Raw genomic sequence first — 21,419 nt, forward strand, 5'->3', positions numbered from 1 at the left:
TGGGAAGCTAACAATCACCTGAGGTCAGGAGTTACAGACTGGCCTGTCCAACATGGCGAAACCCCACCTCTACTAAAAATACAAAAATTAGTCCGGGTGTGGTGGCACACGCCTGTAATCCCAGCACTTTTTTGGAGGCTGAGGAGGGTGACTCACCTGAGGTCGGGAGTTCGAGACCAGCCTGACCAACATGGAGAGACCCCAACTCTACTAAAAATAGAAAAAATTAGCCAGGCGTGGTGGCACATGCCTGTAATCCCAGCTACTCGGGAGGCTGAGGCACGAGCATCCCTTGAACCCAGGAGGTGGAGGTTGCAGTGAGCTGAGATTGTGTCACTGCACTCCAGCATGGGCAAGAGGACAAGACTCATCTATAAATAAATCAATAAACTCAAAAAGATAAGTAAGTAAATAAAACACGAAAGGCTCAAGAATGCACGTAAAGGGGGGAGGGGAATTTCAAACTATCAGCTAATCAAAACGTAACATAAATGCACCGAGGAAGGCCGAGCGCAAAGGCTCAGGCCTGTAATCTCGGCACTTTGGGAGGCCAGCGCGAGTGGATCGCTTCAACTCAGGAGTTCAAGACCAGCCTAGGAGACATGGTGAAATCCTGTCTCTATAAAAAAATACAAAAATTGGCCAGGCCTGGTGGTGCACGCCTGCAGTCCCAGGCATAGGACTGAGGTGGGAGCATCACTGGAACATGAGAGGTCAAGGCTGCAGTGAGCCCAGACTGGGTCACTGTACTACAGCCTGTGCGAGAGAGCAAGACTATGTCAAAAAAAAAAAAGACAGAAAGAAAGGAAAAAAGAAAAAAAACACACATAGGCACGCACTGGAGCAAAGAAAAAGTTATTAAAGGAGACTCAAACCACTGACAAGTTACTTCCAGCAGTAAGTAGTAGTTTGTGTGTGTGTGTGTGTGTTTGTTTGTTTGTTTTGAGACGGAGTCTTGCTGTCGCCCAGGCTGGAGTGCAGTGGCACAATCTCGGCTCACCGCAACCTCCGCCTCCCGGGTTCACGCCATGTCTCCTGCCTCAGCCTCCCGTGTAGCTGGGACTTCAGGCACCCGCCACCACGCCTGGCAAATTTTTTGTATTTTTAGTAGAGATGGGGTTTCACCGTGTTAGCCAGGATGGTCTCAATCTCCTGACCTCGTGATCTGCCCGCCTCGGCCCCCCAAAGTGCTGGGATTACAGGCTTGAGCCACCGCACCTGGCCTTTTTTTTTTTTTTTTTTTGAGAGGGAGTCTCACTCTGTTGCCCAGGCTACAGTGCAGCGGCGCAAGCCCCGCTCACTGCAAGCTCTGCCCGAAAGCTCCGCCTCCCGGGTTCTGGCCACTCTCCTGCCTCAGCCTCCCAAGTAGCTGGGGACTACAGGCGCCCGCCACCAGGCCAGGCTAATTTTTTTTTTTTGTATCTTTAGTAGAGACGGGGTGTCACAGTGTTAGCCAGGATGATCTCAATCTCCTGACCCTGTGATCCGCCCGCCTCGGCTTCCCAAAAGTGCTAGGATTACAGGTGTGCTCCACCACGCCTGGCCAGTAGTTTTCATTGTTTACTTGATATGGTTGTACTATTGACTTTACATTTAAATTCATCTTTTGCAGTAAGAAATGAAAAACAGGCCAGGCGCAGTGGCTCATGCCTGTATTCCCAGCAATTTGGGAGGTCGAGGCCAGCGGATCACTTGAGGTCAGGAGTTCGAGACCAGCCTGGCCAACATGGCGAAACCCCATCTCTACTAATAATACAAAAATTATCCAGGTGTGTTGGCATATGACTGTTTCCAGCTACTTGGGAGGCTGGGGAAGGAGAATTGCTTGAACCTGCTGACCTCATGCCACTGCACTCCAGCCCAGGTGACAGAGCAAGATTCCGTCTCAAGAAAAAAAAGGGCAAAACAAAAGTGGAAAAACTGGCTGGTCGTGGTGGTTCACGCCTGTAATCCCAGCACTTTGGGAGGCCGAGGCAGATGGATCGCCTGAGGTCGGGAGTTCGAGACCAACACAGAGAAACCCCATGTCTACTAAAAATACAAAATTAGCAAGGCATGGTGGCGCATGCCTGTAATCCCAGCTACTCTGGGGGCTGAGGCAGGAGAATTGCTTGATTCTAGGAGGACGAGGTTTCCGCGAGCTGAGATTGCGCAATTGCACTCCAGCCTGGGCAACAAGAGCGAAACTCCGTTTAAAAAAAAAAATGGAAAAACTATTTCACATACTGTTTAATTTTCTTTCTTTCTTTTTTTTTTTTTTTTTTTTAAGACGGAGTCTTAGTCTGTTGCCCAGGCTGGAGTGCAGTGGTGCAATTTCAGCTCCTGGCAACCTCTACCTCCCGGGTTCAAGCAATTCTCCTGCCTCAGCCCCTACTAGAAGCTGGGATTACAGGCACGTGCCACCACGCCCGGTTAGTTTTTGTATTTTTAGTAGAGATGGGGTTTCGCCATGTTGGCCAGGCTGGTCTTTAACTCCTGACCTCAGGTGATCCACCTGCCTTGGCCTCCCAAAAGTACTAGGATTATAGGCATGAGCCACCGCACCCGGCCCTTGTTTAAATTTTTTAAAACACCAGTTTTTAGTTAAATTTTGTGCTGCACATTCGTAAGTTGCTAGTATTATAAACAGTTAATAAACCTTTTCAGAAAATGGAGTATTCCTGCAATCTCCGCACTTTGGGAGGCTGAGGTGGGAAGATTTCCTGATCCAAAGAGTTCAAGATCGGCCTGGGCAATATGGCAAGACCCCATCTCTTCGTACATTTAAAAAATTAGCCGAAGAGGGCTGGGCACAGTGGCTCACGCCTGTAATCCAAGCATTTTGGGAGGCCGAGGTGCATGGATCACGAGGTCAAGAGTTCAAGACCAACCTGGCCAACATGGTGAAACCCCATTTCTACTAAAAATACAAAACAATTAGCCGCGCGTCAAGCAGGTGCCTGTAATCCCAGCCACTCGGGAAGATGAGGCAGAGAACTGCTTGAACCCAGGAGGGGAAGGCTGCAGTGAGCCAAGATCCAGCCACTGCTCTCCAGCATGGGAGAAAGAGCGAGACCCTGTGTCAAAAAAAAATTAGCCAGGCATGGTGGGCACACCTGTAGTCCCAGCTACCCAGGACGCACAGGTGGGAGGATTGCTTGAGCCCAGGAGGTGAAGGCTGCAGTGAGGTGTGTTTGCTACTGCACACCAGCCTGGGCAAGAGGGAGACCACATCTCAAAACATTAAGAGTACACATGTAAAAAGATTTATGCTCGACCGGGCTCGGTGGCTCACTCCTGTAATCCCAGCAATTTGGGAGGCTGAGGCGGGCGGATCACGAGGTCAGGAGATCGAGACCATCCTGGCTAACACGGTGAAACCCTGTCTCTACTAAAAATACAAAAAATCAGCCAGGCATGGTGGCAGGCGCTTGAAGTCCCAGCTACTTGGGAGGCTGAGGCAGGAGAACGACGTTTATTTTGTATTTTGAGGGTTTCACCAGGCTGGTCTTGAACTCCTGACATTATGATCCACCCGCTTCAGCCTCCCAAAGTGCTGGGATTACAGGAGTAAGCCACTGCACCCAGCCCAGAGTTTCTCTCTTGTTGCTGAGGCTGGAGTGCAATGGCGCTATCTCGGCTCACTGCAACCTCCGCCTCCCAGGTTCAAGAGATTCTCCTGCCTCTGCCTCCCGGGAGTAGCTGGGATTAGAGGCATGCGCCACCAAGCCCGGCTAATTTTTTTTTGTATTTTTAGTAGAGACGGGTTTTTCCATGTTGGTCAGGCTGGTCCTGAACTCCCAACCTCAGATGATCTGCCTGCCTTGGCCTCCCAAAGAAATTTTTTTAAAAATCAGTTTCAGGTTTCTTTTTTCTTTTTAAAGGAGCCTCCCTATGTTGCCCTGGCTGGCTTGCAGTGGCTATTCACAGGCATGACCGTAACACACTACAGCCTGCAACTCCTTGACTGAAGCTCACCCTCTATTGCACTCCAGCCTGGGTGACAGGGCAAGACTCTGTCTCAAAAAAAAAAAAAAAAAAGTAAAGATAAAATGAATAAAGAAATGTTGGCAGCATTCTGAAACCAAAAAAGGTAAAGGTTAAGAAGAAATCTGCAGCAATAAGATAAAGGCATTAAGACCATGTTAATGATGTACAGTTATTCATTGTTGAGAACATGAAAAGCTACCAGCAACTGGTCTAGAGGAAAACACCAAGATCCCCTGTGATCAGTCCCCCAGGCCTCCCAACTACATGCCTGAAAAGTCATCTACTGAAAAGGTACACAAAGAAAAAGTACAACACCATACCGCAATTTACTAAGTTCCCAGAGCTTCTTATCCAGCCATTTATAAAGCTCTGGTCCCATATATCAGCGGTCCCCAACCTTTGTGGCACCAGGGACCAGTTTCATGGAAGACAATTTTTCCACAGACCAGTATGGGTGCATGGCCTGGGCACCGGGGACCCCTGCATGTATCAAAGAGTTAAAAACAATGTAGATTTTTCAGAGGGTGGGGGAAGGAGGGAAGAAAGGAAGAGGGAGAATGGAGATGGCCTGCTCCTAAATTTAATGACTCCTATTCCAATGCTAGTTCCATTACCTGTTACCTGGAAAATATACTCAACCTATATTCCATTCTGTCTTCTTCATACATTAAAGATAACACTATTCAGAGAGAAGCTAAGCCAAAAGACTGCTATAATCCCAGCACTTTAGGAGGCCAAGGCAGGAGGACTGCTTGAGCCCAGTTGAGAGACCAGCCTGGGCAACACAGAGACCCCCAGTCTCCATAAAAAAGGGGGAAGAAAAGAAAAAAAAGAAAGCCTCAAGCAGTTTGGACTGACGTTTACACACAAGAAATACCGAAGTGGAACAAGTACCAGCTTTGCAGGGCACCAGCCTACAAGAAATACCGAAGTGGAAGGAGTACCAGCTTTGCAGGGCACCAGCCTTGGCAGAATACCAGTAACGTTTCAAATGTATTGTCACTTTTCCTCAAGTACTTGATTCTTATCTGTAAAACGGGTAGTACTTTGCATGGCTGTTTGGATGACAAGTTAGAGAAATAGGCAATAAACAGCAGATGGTATTATTATTACAGGGTTTTATCATCACAATGAAACACTTTAAACAGGTTTTTCAATTTGTTAGTACCATTTTACACCAGTAGTCAGTGAAGAAAACACAGTCTTTAATATGGGACACCCAGCACCTGATACAGTACCCTGAATATACCAGACACCACTGGTGCTAACTAATTTAAACAAACTCTTAATTACACATAGGAACAGAATAACTCCGAAAGCAATTATACATTCACTAGAATATAAAGTCCTTGAAAAGATCTTTTGTCTATTTTGTTCACTGATGAATCCCAAGTGTCTAAAGTGTATAGAACAGTGCCTGGTACATAGCTGGCATTCAATAAGTATTCGTCAAATGAGTTTGGGAACTTGTTTTTTAATACTTTAATACTTTGATTAAGGCTTTTCAAAAGACAATAATCTTGACACTCAAGGACAACTTTACTCTTCATATACCAGCCTAAACAGAGGCACCTCTCCTCACTCTAAAAGTAACTACATGAGCCAGGCACGGTGGCTCACACCTGTAATCCCAGCTCTTTGGGAGGCCAAGGCGGGTGGATTACCTGAGGCCAAGAGTTTGAGACCAGCCTGGCCAACATGGTGAAACCCCTGTCTCTACTGAAGAAAAAACAAAAATTAGCCAGGCATGGTGGCAGGTGCCTGTAATCCCAGCTACTCAGGAGGCTGAGGCAGGAGAATCGCTTGAACCAAGGAGGTGGAGGCTGCAGTGAGCCAAGATCGCGCCACTACACTCCAGTCTGGGCAACAGAGACTCCGTCTCAAAAGAAAAAAAAAAAAAGGAAAACATGAATTGTGTAACCTTCTATGAAACTTCAAGACTTCTTTCCAAATCAGCTTCTGCTAGGTTAAAAAGAAACAAAAACAAGACAATCTTTTACCAAGATTCTACAATTTTGACTGCAAAAGATACTTTTCCCTTCGGTCTCAATATTTAGGGCAGGGTTGTGCTCACTTTGGCAGCACATATACTAAAGTTGGAATGACACAAAGATTAAAAAACAAAAATAAAAATATTGGGGGTGGGGGAGTAATCCCCTACTCCATCAGAATGGGAGATTTCTCCTCTCAATTTACGAGGATACTCCCTCGTAAACATGTTTGGCTGCAGTAGAACCAAACAGGTGAAGCTCCAGTGAAAGCTGAGGTAGAAAATAAGAGGCTGGAGAGATCAATGACCTAAAACACTAAGTACAGGAAAAAGAGGTAGATCAAAGTCTAAATCTTTTTACAATTTTTATGGAATTAGAAAAGACACTGAAATAAAAAATACTTTAAAATTCTGTTTTGGAATACTCAGGAAGAAAATGACCACAAATAACCCTTGGGTCCAATTCGGTTTAGTAGAAGGATTAACTTTCCATTCAGATTTTTAAGAAGTTTGACTTGTTTTCTCAAGTGGTTGAGTGAGTTAAGGATTTTTTTTTGGTGGGGGAGGGGGCAGTAGACGGGGACGGAGTCTTACTCTGTTTCCCAGGCTGGAGTGCAGTGCCACAATCTCGGCATTCTGCAGCTTTCTACCTCCCGGGTTCAAGCGATTCTCCTGCCTCAGCCTCCCGAATAGCTGAGATTACAAGCGCATGCCACCACGCCCGTCTAAATTTTTTGTATTTTTAGTAGAGACAGGGGTCTCACCATGTTGACCAGCCTGATCTTGAACTCCTGACCTCAGATGATCTGCCCACCTAGGTCTCCCAAAGTGCTGGGATTACAGGAGTGAGCCACTGCACCTGGCCTTTTTTTTTTTTTTTTTTGACAGAGTCTCACTCTGTCGCTCAGGCTGGAGCGCAGGGGCAGTATCTCGGCTCACTGCAACCTTTGCCTCCCGGGTTCAAGTGATTCTCCTGCCTTAGCCTCCTGAGTAGCTGGGATTACAGGCACGCGCCACCACCACGCCCGGCTAATTTTTTTTTTTTTTTTTTTTTAGTAGAGACGAGGTTTCACCCTGTTGGTCAGGCTTGTCTCGAACTCCTGACCTCGTGATCTGCCCTCCTCGGCCTCCCAAAGTGCTAGGATTGGCCGGGCGCGGTGGCTCATGCCTGTAATCCCAGCACTATGGGAGGCCGAGTTGGGCGGATCATGAGGTCAGGAGATCGAGACCATCCTGGCTAACACGGTGAAACCCCGTCTCTACTAAAAATACAAAAAAATTGGCTGGGTGTGGTGGCGGGCGCCTGTAGTCCCAGCTACTTGGGAGGCTGAGGCAGGAAAATGGTGTGAACCCGGGAGGCAGAGCTTGCAGTGAGCCAAGATGGCGCCACTGCACGCCAGCCTGGGCGACAGAGCAAGACTGTCTCAAAAAAAAAAAAAAAGTGCTAGGATTACAGGCGTGAGCAAACCACGCCCAGCCTTTTTTTTTTTTTAATAGAAACGGGGTCTTGCAATGTTGCCCAGGCTGGTCTCAAACTCCTGGCCTCAAATGACCTCCCACCTTGGCCTCCAAAAGCAATGAGATTACAGGTATGTCAATTCTTTGATGAGCTAAGAAACCCCTATCAAAATTTCAACACTTTAATATTTTAATGTGTCATAAGTAGTATATTCTGCATTAAGTATTTCATACTCATGAATGTGTTTCTAAAAATCTACAAAAACTGTCGTAACTGTCATACAACAGTGACAATATTTTCTGGTCAAATAATGTTCTTGAAAATTTCACAGTAATCCTATCATAAATGTTAACTATTTTACAAGTAAACCTATTACAATCAAATATAAGTCATTAATCCCACTAAATCTTTCTTTCCTTTTTGAGACAGGGTCTCACTATGTCACCTGGGTGGGAGTGCAGTGGTCTTATCATGGTTCACTGCAGCCTCCACCTCCCAGGCTCAAGCCATCTTACCACCTTAGCCTCCCAAGTAGCTGAGACTACAGACACATGCCACTAGGCCAAGCTAATTTTGTTTCTTTTTGTAGAAACAGGGTCTCGCTATGTTGCCCAGGCTGGTCTCAAACTTTTGGGCTTAAGGGATCTTCCCGCCTCTGCCTTCCAAAGTATTGGAATTACAGAGATTATTAGCCACTGCACGTGGCCCCTACTAACACTTAAACACAACATTCAAATTTCAACATAAAGGTGTTCACAACAACCACTCCAAGGTCCTACAAAGTCCTCAACTGACTAACCCAGGGATTAAGTAGTATTTAGTAGCTTTCTATTAATCAAAACCCATTCACTGTCCAAGGCTTGTATTATGCCTTTAGGATCACATTTCACAAAACTGGTCACAGCTAACACCATTTTTCTTAAGTAATCTGAGATGGCTAAAATGCAAATATTTAACAATGATTTACATTTTCTTTCTTTTTTTTTTTTTGAGATGGAGTCTTGCTCTGTTGCCCAGGCTGGAGTGCAGTGGCGCGATCCTGGCTCACTGCAAGCTCCGCCTCCCGGGTTCACGCCATTCTCCTGCCTCAGACTCCCGAGTAGCTGGGACTACAAGCGCCCACCACCATGCCCGGCTAATTTTTATATTTTTAGTAAAGACAGAGTTTCACCATGTTAGCCAGGATGGTATTGATCTTCAGACCTCGTAATCTGCCTGCCTCGGCCTCCGAAAGTCCTGAGATTACAGGTGTGAGCCACCGTACCTGGCCAATTATTTACATTTTCTTTTTTTTTTTTTGAGACAGTTTTGCTCTTGTCGCCCAGGCTGGAGTGCAATGGTACAATCTTGGCTCACCGCAACCTCCGCCTCCCAGGTTTGAGCAAACCTCCTGCCGCAGCCTCCCGAGTAGGTGGGATTACAAGCGTCTGCCACCATTTCTGGCTAATTTTGTATTTTTAGTATAGATGGGATTTCTCCATGTTGGTCAGGCTGGTCTTGAACTCCTGACCTCAGGTGATCCACCCAACTCGGCCTCCCAAAGTGCTGGGATTACAGGTGTGAGCCCCTGTGCCCAGCCTACATTTTCATATTACAGCAGCTTTCATCCCAAATTCAGACAAAAGTGTTACGTTTGCTAAGGAGAAAGTCTCATTAATCTAAAATTAATATCAAAACAACTATATACCAGCTCAACATGACGAAATTATTATTTGGGAATAATCTGGACGACCTTTACTTTGGATATGCAAATTTACAGATGTAAGATTAAGGATTTTGAGAATATTTCTTTGTGTAGATCTTACATAAAGACTAAGCCCAGAAGCGTACACTTGCCAAGAATAACTCAAAAAGGTAGGTTATCATCTAATATGATCCTAGCACAGCAGTAACAAAAACAATTACCTGACCTTTCACATTAGATAAGACTGTCTCACAATAAATAGTACTGACAAGCATTACACTTTACAGTTTACAAAAGCCCAAAATTTCGTAACCACCCTGCCAATTAGCAGGCAAGAGAGACATCACTAACCCCCACTCGGAAGATAAGAAGCCAGTGATTCCTGTGCATTCTGTGGCGGCAAATTTACCACATCTGCCAAATGATGAAACACTGTCCTCACTCTCAGCAATGCAGCCCCTTCCAACTTCAGATATGAATGAAGAGTTAAACACATTTCATATTGCTTTAGCTCGATAAAATCCTCATCTGATCACAAATCAAGCCCACCAACAATAGATCCGTCCAGCTACTATGGTAGATTGTTGGAAGGGCAATAAATTCAAGATTAAAATTTCAGAACAGATAAACCAGGATCATGGTCAGATGGTCTGAACTACAGAATTTGGCATTCTAAACAGAACAGTTGTAACAAGATATGGCTGAGCCTTTAAATTTTTATGTGGGTATTTGGTATGAAAGAGACTTGTAAAAATAAAAAAATAAAACGTATGTGGGGAAAGCTCTGAGCTTAGGACACTACTACCAACACCTAGGTCTATTATATTTTTAAACACAGAACTGGCTCAAGGTAGCCATAAGAAAACCAACACACTAGGTGTTGACACCATCAGAGGATTTGGAATGCCAGCAAGCTCTATTTTCAGCAACTACCACATCCTTAACTAGCACCTTCCCATTTGTGGGGGAGGGAGCTAGGAGGAGGAAATTTTCACTTTTCCTTTGACTTATATTCTGCCAAAGGCTAACTTCATCTGAAAAATAAAAATAAAAAATTAACCTCCTAGAGACTTATCTAAGATATTTCTGTGATAAAAAGCTGGACAAAGTTTAGGAAACTTTTGTATGAGTCTAAACGAGAAAATCTAGTAACAAATGGCCATTAAGTAGGGTGACCACAAGGCAAGTTTGTTGCCCAGGACAATCCCAGTTTATGCCTGCTGTTCTAGCTTATGAATTGTCTGTCTTTTCAAGATGTACTCATGTGGATATTAAATTATGGTGACTTTCATTATTATTTGCTACAATTTAATAAATTTAAATGAACATCGGAAATTGTTCTTAGGGCCATGACTAGCATTAACATTTAGTCAGAGCACAAACCATGAAGTTTTGTTGGCAACCCAATTCGTCAATTTGGATATATCAATACCTAAACATATCAAGCTGGCCGGGCGCAGTGGTTCACGCCTGTAATCCCTGCACTTTGGGGAGGCCACAGTGGGAGGATCGCTTGAACCCAGGAGTTACCTGAACAACACAGTGGGATCCCGTCTCTACAAAAAAAAATTGTTTTAATTAGCCGGTCATGGTGCTACCAGCTACTTGGTGGGAAGATCACATCAGCTCAGGAGTTCAAGATCAGCCTAGGCAATCCGCTGGGACCAGGCCTCTACCAAAACAATTTTTTTGCCAGCCATGGTGGCTCACGCCTGTAATCCCAAAACTTTGGGAGGCCGAGGCAGGTGAATCTTGAGCTCGAGTTCAAGACCTGGGCAACACGGTAAAGTCCTGTCTCTACAAAAATTAGCCAGAAGTGGTGGTATACTTCTGTAGCCCCAGCTACTTGGCATGCTGAGGTGCCCAGGGGGTCAAAGATGCAGTGAGCCATAACTGTGACAGTGCATCCCAGCCTGAGGAATATAGTGAGAGCTTGTCTCGGGGAAAAAAAGAAAAAGACAAAAAAGTTATTTTAAGTTACCCAGGTATTGCAGTGCACAGCTGTGGGCCCAGCTACATGGGAGCCTGAGATGGGATGATCGTTTGGGCCTGGGAGGTTGAGGCTGCAGTGAATCGTTACTGCACCAATGCAATCCAAGCCTGGCCAACAAAGCAAGACCTCGTCTCAAAAAAGTTTATGTATCTTTCTCAAACTGTTAACTGACCATTTCAAAAATAGTGAAAATAGCCATTTTTCTTGCTGCTCTTTGCTACTCCTTAATGGATTCCATTAGACAGCTATCTAGCCAACTACCCGGAACAACACTAGTGAATCATATGCCAACCTTTGTCCCTCCTAGAAGTTGTATATCTGGCCAGGTGCGGTGGCTCACGCCTGTAATCCCAGCACTTTGGGAGGCTGAGGCAGGCAGACTACCTGAGGTCAGGAGTTGAAGACCAGCCTGGCCAACATGGTGAAACTCTGTCTCTACTAAAAATACAAAAATTAGCCAAGCATGATGGCCCAAGTCTGTAGTCTCAGCTATTCGGGAGGCTGAGGCAGGAGAATCACTTGAGCCCAGGAGGCGGAAGCTGCAGTGAGCCAAGATTGCGCCACTGCACTCCAGCCTGGATGACAAGAGCGAAAATCCATCTCAAAAAAAAAAAAAAAAAAAAAAAATGTTGTATGACTACATCATTAACCTAACAACTTAATAACATTCAGTAAGATGGCTGGGGGTGGTGGCTCACGCCTATAATCCCAGCACTTTGGGAGGCCAAGTCTGACAGATTGCTTGAGTCCAGGAATTCTGAGACCAGCCTGGGCAACATGGTGAAACCCCATCTCTACTAAAATACAAAAGAAATTAGCCGGGCGTGGTGGATCGCGCCACTGTACTCCAGCACTCCAGTCTGGCTGACAGAGCAAGACTCCATCTCTCCAATAAATAAATAAATAAATAAATAAATAAATAAATAAAATAAATAAATAAAATTTAAAAACAAACAACAACAACAACAAAAAACAGCTACTTGAGAGGCTGAGGTGGGGGAATCACCTGAGACTGGAAGGTAGAGGCTGCAGTGAGCCAAGATCGCACCACTGCACTACAGCCTGGGTGACCGAGTGAGACCCTGTCTCAAAAAAAAAGAAAAAAAAAAGAAACAGATAAAAGTGAGAGGGGAAAATATTTTAAAGCTACTTTACAGAAATGCATGGCATCAGCCATATCCCAGTACAGACATTATGATAAACTACGGGGCTTTTCTTTTCTTGAGACAGGATCTCCCTCTGTGGCCCAGGCTGGAGTGCAATGGCGCGATGTGGGCTCACTGCAACCTCCACCTCCCAGGGTCAAGCTACTCTCCCGCCTCAGCCTCCTCTCCTCGGTAGCTGGGACGAAAGGCACCAGCCACCACAGACCAGCTAATTTTTGTATTTTCAGTAGAGACTGGTTTTCACCATACTGGTCAGGATGGTCTCAAACTCCTGACCTCAGGTGATCCGCCCACCTCGGCCTCCCACAGTGCTGGGATTCCAGGTGTTTGAGCCGCGGAACCTGGCTGGGACTTTTCTTTTTTTGGTTGTTTTTTTCTTTTGCTTAAAGAGGTGACATCTGTCTACAATAAACCATGTTTTTTAAGAACCTGTATGCGAATAAACATTCTGAGATCACCTAAACTTCACCTCCTTTTAATTTCGCTGTGCCTTGAGATAAGATTTTGTCTCTGAAAAAAACCACCAGGTTTCTTCAGGAAAGTGAAAAGATTTTCTCTACAATTCACCATGGATATTAGTCATCACAAACATCAAGATATGAAGCAGATGCTATTAGAATTGTTAAAGAACAAGCATACTCCTACTCACCCCCTACTCCCCTGAAAGGCACCACCTTACTCAACAGAGGTCTTTTTTGAGTGGCTAAGGAGAGTAAGTGTACCGATCTAAAGGTGAGCAGACACTAAGTTCTGGCTTTGCTATTTAATAACTGATCAGCCATATGATCATAGAAAAATCTCTCTCAAATTCACTTTCTTGAACCAGAAAATGGGACTAACACTCTACCTGCTTCAATCTTGTTATATAAATTACAAACTTTTGTCAATGTGATCTGTGAACTGAGGTACTGCATAATGTCATATACATATATGTAAAGTTTAGGCCAGGGGCAGTGGCTCACACCTGTAATCCCAGCACTTCGGGAGGCCAAGGTGGGAGTCCAGGAATTCAAGACCAGACTGGGCAACATAGAGACCTCATCTCTACAAAAAAAAAAAACACAAAAACTAGGCCGGTGCAACAGTCCCAGCTACTCGGGAAGCTGAGGCAGGAGGGTCACTTGAACCCAGGTCGAGCCTGCAGTGAGCTATAATAGCGACACTGCACTTCAGCCTGGGTCACAAAGCAAGACCCCGTCTCAAAAAAAAAAAAAATTTTTTAAGTTTAGCCTTCCCATAAATACATAGACCTAATATGTACCCATTAAAAAATTTAAAAATTTAGGCCAGGCACAGTGGCTCATACCTGTAATGCTAGCCCTTTGGGAGGCTGAGGCAGGAGGATCACTTGAGGTCAGGAGTCAGAGACCGGCCTGGTAAACATGGTGAAACCCCATCTCTACTAAAAATACAAAAATTAGCCAGGTGCGATGGCGGGCGCCTGTAGTCCCAGCTACTCGGGAAGCAGAGGCAGGAGAATCGCTTGAACCCAGGGGGCAGAGGCTACAGTGAGCCGAGATCCTACCACTACACTCCACCCTAGGTAACAGAGCAAGACTCTGTCTCAAAAAAAAAAAAAAATAAATAAAATTTAGTCTTTACTCCATGCTTGTCATTACTGTTTGTGTACACAGTGTTCTTGAAATATAAAGAAAAAACATGCCTGCAGTATCAGTCACTCTTACAGTCATCCATGAAAAAAAAAAAAAAAACAATCAGGCCAGGTGTGGTGGCTCACGCCTGTAATCCAGCACTTTGGGAGGCTGAGGCGGGCGGATCACCTGAGGTGAGGAGTTCAAGACCAGCCTCGAAAACATGGTAAAACCCTGTCTCTACTAAAAATACAAAAATTGGCTGGGCGCGGTGGCTCACACCTGTAATCCCAGCAGTTTGGGAGGCTGAGGTGGGCAGATCACCTGAGATCAGGAGATCAAGACCATCCTGGCCAACATGGTGAAACCCCGTCTCTACTAAAAATAAAAAATTAGCTGGGTGTGGTGGCATGTGCCTGTAGTCCCAGCTACTTGGGAGGCTGAGCCAGAGAATCGCTTGAACCCGGGAGGCGGAGATTGCAGAGAGCCAAGACCACACCACTGCACTCCAGCCTGGGTGACAGAGCCCAGTCGTAGAAGGCATTTTTAACACTACATTACTCAGTTCTGTCTATGCATTTAAGAAAGAGAAAAATAAACTTTACTCCAGAAAGTTAGTCCATTAACTGAAATGGCAATGGAAAATTACTAGCCTACAGTCAAAGAATTGGTAGTTAATCTAAATACTTCTAAACGTATTAACAAAGTTAATTTACTACTACCTATTTTTTTCCTAACAAGACCGTAGTAAAAAGTTCATTCCACACATGCTCCCTTCCCTATTCTTCACTAACTAGCAGAATAAGCTAGCTAGAGATGAGGATCTTGTGTTTTAAAAGGACACCTCTCAGCGGGCTCAGTGGCTCACAACTGTAACCCCAGCACTTTGTCAGGCCGAGGCAGGCGGATCACCTGAGGTCAGGAGTTCGAGATCAGCCTGGGCAACACGGCGAAACCCCATCTCTACTAAAAATACAAAATTAGACGGGCATAGTGGCGGACGCCTGTAATCCCAGCTACTCTTGGAGGCTGAGGCAGCAGAATCGCTTGAACCAGGGAGGTGGAGGTTGCAGTGGGCCGAGATTGTGCCACTTCACTCTAGCCTGGGAGACAGAGCGAGGCTCCGTCTCCACAAAAAAAAAAAAAAAAAAAAAAAAAAAAGACAGCTCTCAAGTAAATGACTCAACAGATGCATTCCTAGTGAATCCAACATGACCATCAAAAATTCATCCTACCTTCCATGGAACCAATCTTGACAGGGAGAGACTAGGAAAGGACAAAACCAACAACTGCCCCTCAAGCCCAAATGTAGTTTATGTTACCCCTCTGCTCCCCAAAAAAGGGTAAACTATTCAGTTTTCCCCTCTATATTCCCTGTTTTTTATTGTTGTTGTTGCCCAGGATGGAGTGCAATGTAGCCATCTTGGCTCACTGCAACCTCAGCCTCCCGGATTCAAGTGATTCTCCTGCCTCCACCTCCCAAGTAGCTAGGATTACAGGCACCCACCACCCCCCGCTAATTTTGTATTTTTACTACAGACGGGGTTTCTCCATGTTGGTCAGGCTGGCCTCGAACTTCTGACCTCAGGTGATCCACCCACCTCGGCCTCCCCTAAGTACTGGGATTACAGGCATGAGCCACTGCACCCGGCCTCACTTTTTTTTTTTTTTTTTTGGAGACAACAGTCTCGCTCTGTTGCCCAGGCTGTAGTGTAACGCCACAATCCTGGTTCACTACAACCTTCACCTCCCGGGTTCAAGTGATTCTTCCACCTCAACCTCCTCAGTAGCTATGCCCAGATAATTTTTTTATTTTTGTAGAGACAGGGTTTCACCATGTTGGCCAGGCTGGTCTTGAACTCCCGACCTCAGGTGATCCACCTGCCTCGACCTCCCAAGGTGCTGGGATTACAGGTGTGAGCCACCCCGCCCGGCCTTTCTTCCCCACTTTCTTGTACTAATTCATATACGGGACAGTAAGAGCTGTTTAAGAAATGCTAAGAAATAATGGACTTGCTTAATACGGTTTCAAAGGAGGTAAAAACGATTCTTGGACTACTGGCCTGTTAAAGTGATGAGATGCTAGATTTAATCTTCAACTCCCAGCCCCAAACTTAAATATTTCCTGTGACCCAAAATTGTCGTTTTCCTGAACACAGCTTAGCTCTTCCTCCCGTACTGTTAAATAATCCATATAAATTGATTCCAACGCCCCAGGACAGAATTAAATGAGAATACAAAGAAGTTTAGGCACTAATTCAACACAGCAAGCAAAATAAAATAAGCCTACTGCAGTAAGAGATAAAAGAGCAGCCGGAAAGCCAGCATTTGGGTACAAGTACCCAACAAAGAAATCCTGCCAATACACTGTCTTACCTTCTTCCACCCCCGACACCTGCTAAGTTGTCTGGTGACCAGAACTCCGGGAAAACTTCGTCACCAGAAACAAAAAAATACTGCACTCAATAAAGGAATGGACACAGGTAGAAGACACAGGTAGAAATTCCTGGTTTCTGTCTCCTCCTCCTCCTCTCCCTTCCACTGAGTCCCTACCTTATGCCCCAAGTCACAGGAATAGCTCCTCACCTTGCAGATCCTATTTCCTTACCCCTTTAGATCCTGAAGGGGACACCTAACATTAACAACTGTAATGCTGTGGCTGTATCAGAGTCCTATGTTCAATAACCAATAAGGGCTCTGGTCAGAAATCCTCACCACTCACATCAAAAATATAATTATCACTAACCTGTACTTTATTTGGAAACTACAATCACAAGCTTTCAAATCGGTTTTTTAAAGGAGCTTTCAAAAAGAAAAAGACCTTCCCTCACATCCTTTCTAGCTATCACAAGTTTACTTAAAAAGCCCCAATACCCACAAAATAGAAAGCATTCAAGTATAATTTGTTTCCTCCCAAGAACACTGATAGATTAAGAGGGGAACATCTGGAGATGAGCGGGTGGAGGAGGAGACTTCCAATACAAGCACATTTATATCTGTTTGATTTTTTAAACACTGAAATAAAGACAAAGCTGACCTTGAGCTGTACTTCCCCATCTTATCCCCCTCCCTCTCCCAACAGGAACCTTGTTCAATGCAAATAGCAATTTAAGAATTTACAAGACAAAATTTAGTTCACTATATTTCCTAAATATGCCTTGTCTTATTTTCAAATCCCTGAATCCTTATTTCTGATGATAACGGGGACTAGCCCTGAGGTTATTCACGTGACTAAATCTTCACTTCGAGGAAAGCAAGGGCCCTATGTAACATTTTGAAATATAGGTAGTTTAATTAGGAAAAAAATCTAAGGATCAAAGATACTTGATTCCAACCACGTCTCACCCCACCCTACCACGCAAAAGCATTAAAACCACAGGACCCATGACTTTTCGTTTAATACTACAGTATCGCACAATTATAGATGTGAGGGTATTTCAAAAGGTGGTCCAAAAGGTGGATTGGGAGGGAGGATTAAGAATAAACTTCCTGACAATGACTGGACAGACACAATGGAAATTCGATAAAGTTCTGAAAAAGGACTGGAGAACCCATCAGGGGCAAAAGAACAACGAACAAAGAGGACCTACTAAAATTTCTACATAAACCCATTTATTTAAAATGGAAAAAAAGAAAGTAACAGCATCTTCAACCTTCATAACTCAAAAACCCCAGCCTCAGCCGAGCGCCTGGAATAGGTTAAGATCCCCCACGAAGTACAGACCAGCATTCCGAGCCTGCAGAGTTAACCAAAATACAGTTACTGAACACTATTGGAAATAACTTTATTTCAACAGGTCTTTCCATTTGTCAGGACGGTGCGCACAAACTGTAAAGTCATCGTTTTTACAAACGGGTGGACGGAGGCTCGGGCTCTACAAAGGCTCGAACTCTCAGAGTCGTGGCCTCCTGGTCTCCTGGTTCTATCCATCAGAACCCACGGGTAATGGAGCCAGAGAAAGGTTACAGGAACTTCCAGGTCTCCTGTTTTAAGTCTGAGGAAAGGGAGGGAGTGAGGATTTTCTGGGCCTCCCCAGAAGACGGCGAGGAGGAAAAGCCCCCAAACCCCTCACTGCGAGGTGCCGGCCTACGGGAAAGACACCCGATCGCAGCATCGGAGCCTGCCACCGCCCGAAGACGAACTGCAGTGATTCCCACTCACCCCTCTCCCCTCACCATCATCCAGGACTGTCCCCCACCTCAGGCCTGACGAATCCCATCGCTCTCAAGGGTTCCCCTTTGTGAGACTCCACGGCCGCCGCCCCACACGGGGCCTCCGGGGAAAAGCCACCGCCCCCACCCGCCATATTTCCCTGAAAGGCGCCCGCGCTACAGCTCCCGGTCTTCGCTCTCTCCCATGTGGCGGGTGCTGCTTCCCCCGTCACCCCACCCAATTGTTCTCCACATCCCAAGGCCGTCCCAGAAGCTCCCATGAGGGTGGCTCGTTCGGAGACAGCACCCGCCATCTCCTCCCCCTCCCCCGCCCCGGGACTCGCCCTCCCCCCCAGCCGCCATTTTACAACCAACTCCTCCACCCTGTCGCCCCGGCCTCCCGGCCCGCGAGTTGTTTGCAGCTAAGGACGGCGAAGGGGTCACATTCCAGGGCACAGAGCCTCCCATCGCCCCGGGAGCTCCCAGGCCATTTCCTGCTTCCCGAACCCAAGCCCCCGGGCCAGGCTCGCAGACGATGCCGCCATTTTGTCTCCTGTTCCCGGCCTCTGTGGGCGGCGGCAGAGGGTCCGAGAATTCCAGCCCCCCGGTGCCCCCCCAACTCACCGTCGTATCGCTCAGCCTGCTCGGCCAGCTTCGCCTGGTACACCAGATCCTCTCGATCATCCATAGCGGCAGCGGCTCCGGCAGGGTCTGCGCGACGGATGGAAGCGGATAGCGTCCCCGACTCTCTCAGCCTCTCGCTCCGCGTCCGGGCAACAAAAAATGGCGGCGCCTCAATCCGGGACTTCCGCCTGCGCACGCGGACAACTGCTCAGCTCTATGGCAACCGCTCCCTGGCAACTGGCGCGGGGGGCGGGTCCTGGAACTCGGCGCCCGAAGAGGCTGGAACCAGCGCACTAGACGCCCCTCCTCTGTGGGCTCAGCGGGTGCCGGAGCCCAGAGGCGGGAACTGCGAGTGCCGAGAGGGAGCGGCCCCCGGGGAACGAGAAGGGCTGAGGCGGGGCCGGCCGGGACTGCTCCTGAAAATAGCCAGCGAGAGACCTGGGTCAGACCGGGGCCCGAGGCCCGACCTGCGGAAAAGAACGACGGAGGCTGTAACGGTTTCTGTCGTGGCAGGTCTTCTTTCCTGAAATCTGCGGCCGTCACTACCGAGCCCTGGTTTTCTTTTCTTTTTTCTTTTTTTTTTTTTGAGACGGAGTTTCCCTCTTGTTCCCCAGGCTGGAGTGCAGTGGTGCGATCTCGGCTCACCACAACGTCCGCCTCCCGGGTTCAAGTGATTCTCCTGCCTCAGCCTCTCGAGTAGCTGGGATTTCAGGACCCTGCCGCCACCCCCAGCTTTTGTATTTTTAATAGAGATGGGGTTTCACCATGTTAGCCAGGCTGGTCTCGAACTCCCGACCTCAGATGATCCGCCCGCCTCGGCCTCCCAAAGCGCTGGGATTACAGGGGTGAGCCACCGCGCCCAGCCAGCGTCCTAGTTTTCTCGGCCAAGCCTGGTCATGGGCCTTTTTCAGACACTTTTACACTCAGGGTAACGAACTGGGCCCTGGCCGGGCGCGGTGGCTCACTCTGTCATCCCAGCACTTTGGGAGGCCAAGGCGGGAGGATCACAAGGTCAGGAGTTCGAGACCAGCCTGGCCAATATAGTGAAACCCCGTCTCTACCAAAAATCCAAAAAATTAGCTTGGCATGGTGGTGCATGCCTGTCATCCCAGCTACTCAGGAGGCTGAGGCAGGAGAATCTCTTAACCGGGAGGCGGAGGTTACAGTGAGCCGAGATCCCCCCACTGCACTCCAGCCCGGGCGACAGTGTGAGACTGTGTCTCAAAAGAAAAATTATATATATATACAAAAATTAGCTGGGCGTGGTGGTGCATGCCTATAATCCCAGCTACTCCGGAGGCTGAGGCAGGAGAATCGCTTCAGCCAGGGAGTGGGAGGGTGCAGTGAACCGAGATCACGCCATTGCACTCCAGCCTGGGCAACAAGAGCACAACTCTGTCTCAAAAAAACAAAAAAGAAAAAAAAAGAACTGGGCCCTATTATAGTTGTCAGGGACAGGGGGGCTCCAGTTTTCACGCCTCAACTTTCCCCTCACACTGTTCTTTTTCTTCTCCTGTTTAACCTTCTTCCCTCCCTAGGCCCACTATGAATAGGAGCAGGGAATTTGTTAGATGAGGATGGTGTAGAGTACATGGTACAGAAGAGTTGGACCAAGATGAAATTAAGACTGTGGAGGCAGGAATAACTCAGTGAACATAACATTGCTTCAGTTTCTGGCGCTTGGGAGGCCCATGCGGAAGGCTGACTTGAGCCCAGGGGTTCGAGACCAGCCTGGGCAACATAGCAAGACTCCATGTCTACAAAAACCTTTTTTTTTTTCTTTTTAATTGGCATCTCGCTCTGTCGCCCAGGCTGGAGTGCAGTGTCGTGATCTCGGCTCACTGCAACCTCTGCCGCCCGGGTTGAAGCGATTCTCCTGCCTCAGCCTGCCAAGTAGCTGGGACTACAGGCACGTGCCACCACGCCCGGCCAATTTTTTGTATTTTGAATAGAGACGGGGTTTCACCGTGTTAGCCAGGATGGCCTCAATCTCCTGACCTCATGATCCGCCCACCTCGGCCTTCCAAAGTGCTGGGATTACAGGCATGAGCCACCGCGCCCTGCCATATCTTAGCAGTTTCAGAGGCTGAAGCAGGAGGATCTCCTGAGTCCAGGAGGTTGAGGCTGCAGTGAATTGTGATTGCACCAGTGGACTCCAGCCTGGGTAACAGAGTGAGACCCTGTCTCAAAAAATAAAGTGGGGAGAGGGAGGGATCTTGCCACGTTGCGCAGACTGGCCTTAAACTGAGCTCAAGCAATCCCACCTTGGCCTCCCAAGTAGGTGGGATACTACAGGCTTGCACCAACGCACCCAACTTTGCATCCTATTTTGTGGCAAGGGAGCTGTATGATTTTGCGTGGAGGATGATGTCATCATAGTTATATTTCAGAAATATTAACAAATATTCCATAGCAATGATTAAAGAGGAGGATAACCAAACGTAATACATGGGAGCAATGAAAATAGAAAGGAAAGGATAAATAGGAATAGCACTATAGAGGGAAGCCACAAGTAGCTGATCAGATTGCAGCTCTTTATTTATTTATTTATTTTTTTATTTTTATTTATTTATTTACTTGTGAGACGGAGTCTCGCTCTGTCGCCCAGGCTGGAGTGCAATGTCATGATCTCGGCTCACCACAACTTCTGTCTCCCGGGTTCGAGCGATTCTCCTGTCTCAGCCCCCCAAGTAGCTGGGATTACAGGTGTGCCCCACCACGCCCAGCTAATTTTTGTATTTTTAGTAGAGACAGGGTTTCACCGTATTAGCCAAGCTGGTCTTGAACTCC

General features: G+C 46.8%; 1 protein-coding gene across 2 annotated transcripts in view; it reads right to left on the reverse strand.

The window, feature by feature from the left end:
- YWHAE (tyrosine 3-monooxygenase/tryptophan 5-monooxygenase activation protein epsilon) overlaps positions 1-18,793 on the reverse strand; it is a 54,507-nt gene extending 35,714 nt beyond the window's left edge. Inside the window, exon 1 of one of the 2 annotated variants that reach the window (XM_024234708.3) lies at positions 18,630-18,793. Coding sequence is in view for 1 of the 2 variants with exons in the window: in XM_009251110.4 (XP_009249385.2) it covers positions 18,630-18,693 (64 nt within the window). In the remaining variant the exon portion in view is untranslated. The remainder of the gene's footprint in view (positions 1-18,629) is intronic. The other variant, XM_009251110.4, reaches the window with a different exon arrangement.
- Between the last annotated feature and the right edge of the window lie 2,626 nt (positions 18,794-21,419).

Source organism: Pongo abelii, chromosome 19 (genome assembly GCF_028885655.2).
Source record: "Pongo abelii isolate AG06213 chromosome 19, NHGRI_mPonAbe1-v2.0_pri, whole genome shotgun sequence".
Classification (NCBI taxonomy): domain Eukaryota; kingdom Metazoa; phylum Chordata; class Mammalia; order Primates; family Hominidae; genus Pongo; species Pongo abelii.